The sequence below is a fragment of the Sinocyclocheilus grahami genome, unplaced genomic scaffold (genome assembly GCF_001515645.1).
Source record: "Sinocyclocheilus grahami isolate Dianchi unplaced genomic scaffold, SAMN03320097.WGS_v1.1 scaffold274.1, whole genome shotgun sequence".
Classification (NCBI taxonomy): Eukaryota; Metazoa; Chordata; class Actinopteri; order Cypriniformes; family Cyprinidae; genus Sinocyclocheilus; species Sinocyclocheilus grahami.
In genome coordinates, this window is record NW_015505453.1 from 966538 (window position 1) to 975774 (window position 9237).

Below are 9237 nucleotides of genomic sequence, written 5' to 3' on the forward strand. Positions count from 1 at the left end.
AACAGCTCACCAAAGTGGAGAGAGAGTGAGACCACCCAGGCAGGCAGCCCCTCACATCAGCGCCGGGAGGGGGAAGTGCTAGAGGAGCTCTTTCACTGCACTGCTGCTCCGCTCTGCACATTCCCAATAGCCTCGGCTCGTATTTTAACACGCTATCACACAGGCCGTCTATTGATACTACAGTCACACATTTCTTTTATGCTGACAGTCGGATGCGGAGGGAGATTTTACAAATTAATCTGCTCTGGCCTCATAAAAATTTAATAAAACCAATAAAATAATATTTAATTACAAAAAAGCAGAATTATGAATAAAATATAAAACAACAATGATAAAGATGAACAAACTGTACTGATTTCATGATTTTGAAACTAGAATAAATAAAAACTAGAGCCAAATAAATGGCTAGAATAAAAAATCTTAACTTATACATATCCTTTGTTGGACTTGTCAAACAAAGCAATCAGCGGCAGATAAAATGCACATTTTCCTTTCTACATGATACACTCTTGACTTTGCTCTAAAACACGTCACTATATTTTTTTGTTAGGCTGTATTCATATGTTTTTTGTTATTACATTCAAAAAGGAAAAATACAATGTGCATTGTGACCTGGGCACCACTTTGATTTTACTTAACAGTTTATGGCAGAAATGGTTACACTTTATTTTAAGGAGTCCTTGTTACAGTGTAATTATACATTTAAGTACTGAGTAATATTAATTAATTACACATACTATATGGTTAGGGTTAGACTTAGGGTTACTTGCATGTAATTATGCATAATTTATTGTTATTACAATGGTAAGTACATGCAACGTGTAACAAGGACACCGTAAAATAAAGTGTTACATCTGCAATTAGTTGATAACCCCAGGTTTAGGGTAATGGGTTTTAGATATTGCATAATGGCAGGGTCAAGTCCATTTCAAGGCTACTCCTAGTGATATACTTATCAAGATTGTCCGTGATGATTGGTCCAGTTATAAATGGGTCATATGCTACTAATTTAATTCAGCAATGCACAGATTTTGTGGACCTAAACACACTGATGCAACTCATTTAATGAAAAAATGCACATTAAAGCTAAACATATTCAAAAGCTACATTATATACAGAGAATTCAAACATGTTTTACAGAGGTTGATATGAAGTTACAGTACAGTAGAGTTCAAAGGCCCTTGCTTGCAAACCCTAACCAACATATAACCCTGAGCAATCCATTCCACCTGTCATTTGATGATTATTAACTTTAATACAGTTATAGTCATGATACTGATTCAAATACAGGTTTCTTAGTATAAAGAACTACTGGGACAGCACAAGGGCACGCATGCCTGTATACTATGGCAGCACTGAGCGCATTTCTCTAAATTGTTTAATTTGATGAGGGTACGGGCAGCTGGGAATGGGAGCTAATGTGGAATCTGAGGAATTGCTCCAAGCGGTAGGGGGCCCCTTTAAGCCTAACAAACTGAGGGAGGTCCGAGCCGAGGTCTAGAGGCCTTGGATAAATAAACTTGGGAGATGACCATGCGCTGTCCAGAAATCTGCCATCACACAGCACCTAAACATAAACGGCCACAGCCCGCCTTTGCTTGTGTAAAGGTAAGCTCCAAAAGAACGAAGCACGGATATCAAACGACAGCTGAGAGGTTCCGCAGGCGAAGAGTGTTTATTTTCCCCAAAAGCTTCAGGGCTGAATTTAATCTTATGAAGGCATCGGCACCGTGAACGAATTGCTTTGGAAAAAAAACAGCCAAGTTGGTTTTGATGAAAGCTCACGCTTGAGTGTATCAGTAAGCATGCACTTGGATTTTTATTACATCTGATACCATCCCTCTTCCACATACACACATATGCAAAAACACATATGTATACATTATATATACACATTAACACATTTAAAGTGTGTATACATATATATATATATATATATATTTGTATCAAACCCAGTAATTCTGAAAATGAGCCCAAAAGAAAAAAAACCATTTTAATATGTTAAATCATTGATATTAATATTTGACAAAAAATAAATAAATAAATAAACTTTTCTGCCACAGCCATTAACATGAAATCAGCAATGTGGAATTTTCACATACTAGAAACCTGTGTCATTGTGCTCTGGAAATATCCTTAAGAAAGGAAGTAAAAATTTGTATTCAAATTGGCAGTGGCTGACTGTTTTGATGTGGATAAAGGCATGGGGAGACACTAGCCTCCAGCTAACATTCAGGACTTGTTTAGCGAATGTTTACAAAGCTTAAAATATTCTTAGCCCCCAAAGTGCTTTGTGACACACTGATGTGTACATGTTGGCATTGTAAGGGTCCGTCAGTCTCAAAAGGGAAAGACCCGCCACCCACAGCCACAGATAAGATTAATTATGATAATGTATTTCTTTGCCCTTTGTCATCATAATGAATGACTCGCTTAAAAACTTTTTCAGCCGTCTTTGTTTGTGGCCCTTTAACAGGGGTATTGTTTGGGCAAAACTAGCAGGTGGCAAGATGAAATCAGACCCCTTTGTTTTCTTACTTATCTCTCTCTACTAATTTAATCCCTGTTAGAGTGTATGCATATTTTCTGTATGTATTTGATATCATTCATCAAGCCTGGTCTAAAACTACGAACTTAATAGCTATGAATTCAAAGAAGAAATTGCAGAAATTGTGCACAAAAACTTGGGTACAGGTGCATGACATAACATAGAAATTGTATTGATTCAGCAAGTGGAATGTTTCAGATGTTTCAGGATCATTACAACTCATCCATTTCCCTTTGCATATAGAGCTTTACATCTTTGAGAATCTGATAAGTGGTTTGATTAGTCCTTGGCTTTATTTCTTACAGAAGGAACAGAGCCACCAGTCAAAGGGCTGTAACTTCGCTGGGGTCGTGCGAGATAAACAAGCTCGGACGTTATTTAGCGAGCATCCTGGTGAGTGTTGTAAAGCAGCCAGTATGTTCGTTTCAAAGAGCACGCAGTCCCTCACATGTCATAGAGGTTATTGGCCTTTACAGGCCACACAGCTTCCATACTGTCTTTGTTCAGCAGTAAGAAAGTACTAATTGTTAAGTGTGTGTGCAGTGAAGGTGGGCGTGAGGGTTTGCAGGAGGCTTGTGGGGGATGCGGCGTCTTAAAAGGAAGCGAAAAAGAGAGGAAATTTCGTTTGTGCCTCAAGAACACAGAAGACAAATTGAGGAAGTGTTCTGTTAATGTGTTGGGGTCAGCAGAAAACATGCAGGTTTTCTGCCACTTGGGTGGCCAGCGAGCCTCTCACCACCCTCCAACATGCTTAGGACTTCAGCCTCGCATCTCTCCACCCCTCCCCACCGACTACACACACACACCGCCCACCCTCAAAACCCACCCCCCACACACACACACACACATACATACATACAGTCCTTCAGAGCAAAGGTGGCGACCGTGCCTGTCATTTGGTCAATCAGGTCACTGGCTCTCATGGGCTGGGGAGACCAGCTCTACACTATCCCAACTGAACACTGGAGGATGTAACAAATTGCATATTTCTATCCAGGTCACTAAGACTTATGATGACTCACAAGCACTCACTGTAACTACATCCATCCTTTCATCTATCTACAGTGGTGGGCAAAATTGTTAGAACGCTTGACAGATCTGAATATATTGAACTTTTTTTGCCTCCAAACCATTTCATTTTATAATGTTCATGAAACATGCAGATGGTTGCTCTGTGCACAACAAATATCAGATGAAGTGAGTCTTACTGTTTTTATTAACTTTTAACTTGAATATTTGATTTGTCCACCTTTTGCAGCAATCCCAGCAGCACATCTCTCTGGCATAGTGTCAGTATATTTCCTGAGAACTTCAACATTAATGTTATCCCATCTATCTATCCATCCATCACATTTTTAAAATGTTTGATTAATTGAAAAAAATAATAATTGCCAACATTGTTTTTTAAGCATTGCTACTACAAAAATGGTTAGTGGTAATATATAAATGTATATATTTCAGATGGATTACCATGTTTTTAAAGTTAAACTTTCATTTTTTTGCAGTAACTTTTTCGAGTAATGTATTATATTAAATTAAATTCTACTAAAATTAAAAAAATAACTATATAAAGTATATTTAAAATGCTATTTATTCCCATTATGGCAAAGCTGAATTTCCAGCAGCCATTTCTCCAGTCTTCAGTGTTACATGATCCTTCAGAAATCATTCAAATATGCGGATTTTCAATATTAAAAATTGCTACTTAATATTTTTATAAAAACAATGCTTTTTGAGGATTTGTCTGATGAATAGAAAATTCAAAAGAACATCATCTTTGCTAAATAAAATTATTAATTTATAAAACATACAAACAAGCGAATATATATATATATATATATATATATATATATATATATATATATATATATATATTAGAATACCTATTTAATCGTCAGTTTGGTTGGCACATCTAAAAGCTCATCTCACGTATGAGCAGGCCTAGAAAACCGGGTTGGAAGCTACACAGAGACAGCGAGGTGGGCCTGATATACGACCTGCCAGTTGACATCTGATCCCAGGCCCAGGAAAACACAAGCATCTGTCACATTTGGCCCAAAGGCTGGGGAATGACACTGAACACAGCTCCGCACAGCTCCAAACCAACACAGCCATGGGGACTCCAACTCTGAGAGGCTTTGTCTAAATATACAAACCTTTGAAAAACAACGGCTGCCACATCTCCTGAGCCAGGTCTGGTGGTCCGAGCGCGGACACTGCGGCGAGAGGGGGCAAAGGCCACGACATCTGATTAGTTATCACACTGACAAAATGGAGGACACATGTTTCGTATTAGTAGACGACAGGCATTCAGAAAGGTCCTGAGGCATTTTAATTATTTCATTTCTACTTAACGTGTGCAATGCATCATAGCACCACACAATTTAATAAACATTATCCGTCTCCAGGGAACAATTCATAATTTAAATAAGTTATTATTAAGCCATTCGGGGAAAAATCCCAGCACTACCGCGGATCCCAATGAGCTTAATCTGCCAAAAGTCTTGAATCATAAGGAAGAAAAAAAGTGAGGCCGAATGGAGCAGTGACAATCTCATAAATACACAAATTATTTTATGGATTCAAAGACAGCAAGGGGAAACACGAAAGAGATGTCACTGTAAAATATCTCATTACGCCCAAAAAACACTGAACGTGCAATCATTCCACCGCTGACACTAAAGGACTTGGATTGGCCCTAAAAACAATAAGTTGGAATAGTTATAAATCACACAGAGCATCTTCCTCAGGCTCTGAATCCATCGTCACCAGGGAACTGGGGACCTGTAATTTAAGAGACGCACAAGTGCTGGAATGCTATAAATCGTTGACAGCAAAGAGGAAAATCTTTAGGAAGTATTCCTTTTAGGCATTTTGTGAAAGCCTGCAAGTATGGGAGAGAAAAAGAGACTGTTAGTAGTCGCTGTCTGACTGGGTGGTCCATTTCTTTCAGTCTTTTTGTGTACAAATAAACTTATCCCCATTGTGGTTATCTGTTCCTTTCAGCACCAGAGCATGCAGTCCCAGTCACGGTGGTCACGCAGATGGGTGATGGGATATCCACTGGACAAACAACCAAACTGCAGACTACACAGACACCCACCAAGATCAACACCTGCAACCAAACACACTTTATGAACTCAGTTTCAATACATCGAACACTTTATACCCATGTATGCCACATGATCGCGCCTTATATAAATGAAATCCCAAGAGGAAGTGATGGTATCAGACCGTTCTTTGATGTGTGTGTGTGCCTATACATAGCAGTTTCACAATCCATTTAGCATGCTATAATTTTCAGGGCTGATTATCAATTTACAATTAAAGGGTTAGTTCACCCAAAAATTAAAATTCTGTCATTAATTACTCACCCTCGTGTTGTTCCAAACCTGTAAGACCTTCATTCATCTTCGGAACACAATTTAAGATATTTTTGATTAAATATGAGGGCTCTCTGACCCTCCCATAGACAGCAAGGTAACTACCACGTTCAAGGTCCAGAAAAGTACCACGATGATCAGCAAAGTAATCCGTGTGACATCAGTGGTTCAACTGTAAAGTTACGAAGCTACAAGAATACTTTTTTTCGCAAAGAAAACAAAAATAACGACTTTATTCCACATTTTCATCTCTACTGCGTCACTTGTGGACACGTGTTAACGACAGTATCATGAGTCATGACGCGAACGTGTGGCGGCGCTGACCCAGATCCGGCATAATGACGTCATCACGCCGGATTTGGGTCAGCGCCAGCACCGCCACACGCTCGCGATACTGTCGTGAACGATGTCACAAACTTTATTCCACATTTTCATCTCTACTGCGTCACTTGTGGACACGTGTTAACGACAGTATCATGAGTCATGACGCGAACGTGTGGCGGCGCTGACCCAGATCCGGCATAATGACGTCATCACGCCGGATTTGGGTCAGCGCCAGCACCGCCACACGCTCGCGATACTGTCGTGAACGATGTCACAAGGCCTACTTTGTCGATCATCTTGGTACTTTTCTGGACCTTGAACGTGGTAGTTACCTTGCTGTCTATGGGAAGGTCAGAGAGCCCTCATATTTCATCAAAAATATCTTAAATTGTGTTCCGAAGATGAACGAAGGTCTTACGGGCAGGGCCAGATTTACCTCTTTTGTGACGTAGGCAAAACTTTTTTTTGGGCCCCCTTCCCTATTTATATAATAGGCCTAATATTACCACCCAAGCAAACAAAAATATTTCTTAATTAGTGGAAACCGTTACAGTGTTTTCTATCGCAATAAGCGCTTGCGTTCAGTCAATAAAAATCGAATGTAGGTTCTTAATTTGTTTGAGAATTCAAACAAATTACATTTCATTCCATTAATAGGCGCGGCGACGTGACATGGCCACATAACCACTTCGGGAGTGCATTATTTCTCTAATAATTTTAACGGCCTGGAGTCACAATCACACATCAATTGTTCAGATGATTTGTTTCAAGACATTTGACATGTTTCCGTCCTGAACTAGCTAATTTTTTTACGCACCTCATCCCAAAGCTTCCGTTGCAAATTCCAAAACGTAATTTTAGATTTAGATTTAGTCATTTAGCAGACGCTTTTATCCAAAGCGACTGCGGTCTTTGCAATGTGGTCTTTGAAGGTCAGCTGGAAAATTCGCTATTTCAGAGCTAATAACAGAGGCTTGAGCCATTGATATGCAGTCTAACACAGTTATTAGAGAGGGAGAGGGAGAGAGAGATTAGAGCGTGTGAATACTTGCGTCTGTGCGTCTCTCAGCAGTATTCAGCAGCAGCATCTACTAATAGCGAATCTACTGTCTACTGGATCTACATCTACTGAACTGCTTCAAGAACCTCGCTACTGAGAAATGTCATGTAGCTTTTCAGCTGCGAAACTCTTATTGATAAATAAGTACTAACTGAATTATTAAGCATATTATTATAATTTCATTTGTTAATAATAATAATAGTCATGTGTATTTATTTATCAATGCCAAAGTTAATATGAATAATAATTACACTTACATTTGTATTCTTGATTACATATTACAAATAGCATTTATGTTTAAAGAACACACTAAATTGATTGAACTATTTGTATTTCAACAATTTTTAAATGGTAAAAACACCATGGCACTTTTTGTAAGTGGCTGCAACCTATCAAACTGATGAAATACAAAAAAAAGAGAAAAAAAACAAAACCAGAAGTCTTGAGTTAAATAAATCCATGTTTATTTGGACACATAAAAAATGGATCCTGTGCAGGGGTTATGCACATGGAAGCAGGTTGATCTGGGCGTCTTCGGGTCTGTGATCCATCTCCACCAGGGTTCTAGATCTCCATGAGTTGGTCTGATCCAACGATGACCTCATTGGTTCTTTCAGCTGTGAGAAGAGAGAACAAGATTCTCAGAAAGAGCTGTCAGGTATCTGTCGTGCCTCAAAGGAGATGAGCTGTGTGTTCTGTTAAGATTCAACACTCAAATGAGTCACTTAAGTTGAAATGACTGTTTATATGAATCAAAGACAGGAAAATACTTTTTTTTTTTTTTTTTTTTTTTTTAAATCTGGCGTTTACCTTTGTAGGCCATTCCATCACATACTGACAAGCAAACAGTTTACAAATGTGTCTGGCTCATACACACTCACTTAGGAAGGATGATATCCTCTTGCCTAATGTGACTATTCCAAACTAAACGTTTGAGAACAAGATTAATGATCCATATAAAGACATATTTTAGTGTGAAGGAATCCGCACAAAAGACTGTTTTTGAGTTCTGAGTTTGGGGAAAGACAAATAGAGCATGCTATGCCAGCGAGAGAGAGGGAAAGAGAGAGCGAGAGGGACGAACACGAAGAGAAGGTTGGAACAAGGGAGTCTAAACAGTCTGAGGAAAGGTACATGTCATCAGCCTCCGAAACACCTGCAAATCTACTGCACCTTACAACACTGTGCCGAGTGGCAGGCCGGGTGGTCCTGGACGTACAACCCCGTCTCCAGGGCCTGGGATGCTTTTAGCAGCCATAACCCAACACACTCAATCCCCTGAGGACAAGGATGCTGGGAACACAGAAGCTTATAGAGAAAGCGTTCGGCTAGAGTTTATGAGATGTCTATCACTCCTTTGTGGCTAACACACGCCAACAGCCAGTAGCAGTAAACAGGCTGGGAAAAGAAAGGGTGAGAGTGAATGAGAGAAAGACACTGAGACGACGGAGAAAGAGAGTGTGTGTGGAGTTGACTGTATTAGACCACCATAGTGGAACAGCTATAAAGTCTACTAAGATTTGTCTAATCACTCAGCAGCTGTTTAAAGAGATTACAAGCGTACCAGAGTCCAATGTGGGGGTAATATATAAACTACAAGTGAACACATATATTTCTTGGCATGTACTAATTACGGCCAATACTGACATTTTTCCCATATATTTTATGCTACAGCTGACAATACTTTTGATGGATATAACAACACTGATATTTAAAAATTAATTCATACAAGTTTTACTAAAAAACCAGGCATCAAAATGAAAATAACAGAATAGATGTAACCGAATAGATATACTGTATATCCGGATACTGACCAATTATTACCTTTTTTTTTATTTAGAAATAGACAAATCAAACTTTGCCAGTATAGTCTTTATATATATATATATATATATATATATATATATATATATATATATATA

At 38.8% G+C, this 9237-nt stretch overlaps 1 protein-coding gene across 2 annotated transcripts in view; it reads right to left on the bottom strand.

Annotated features, from left to right (window-relative positions):
- Nucleotides 1-7770: 7770 nt before the first annotated feature.
- The window catches only part of eif2b3 (eukaryotic translation initiation factor 2B, subunit 3 gamma), a 36795-nt gene continuing 35328 nt past the window's right edge, over nucleotides 7771-9237 (bottom strand). For both annotated transcript variants that reach the window (XM_016291620.1, XM_016291619.1), the window contains exon 12: nucleotides 7771-7932. In XM_016291620.1, coding sequence (XP_016147106.1) covers nucleotides 7880-7932 — 53 coding nt within the window. In that variant the 3' untranslated portion in view covers nucleotides 7771-7879. The remainder of the gene's footprint in view (nucleotides 7933-9237) is intronic.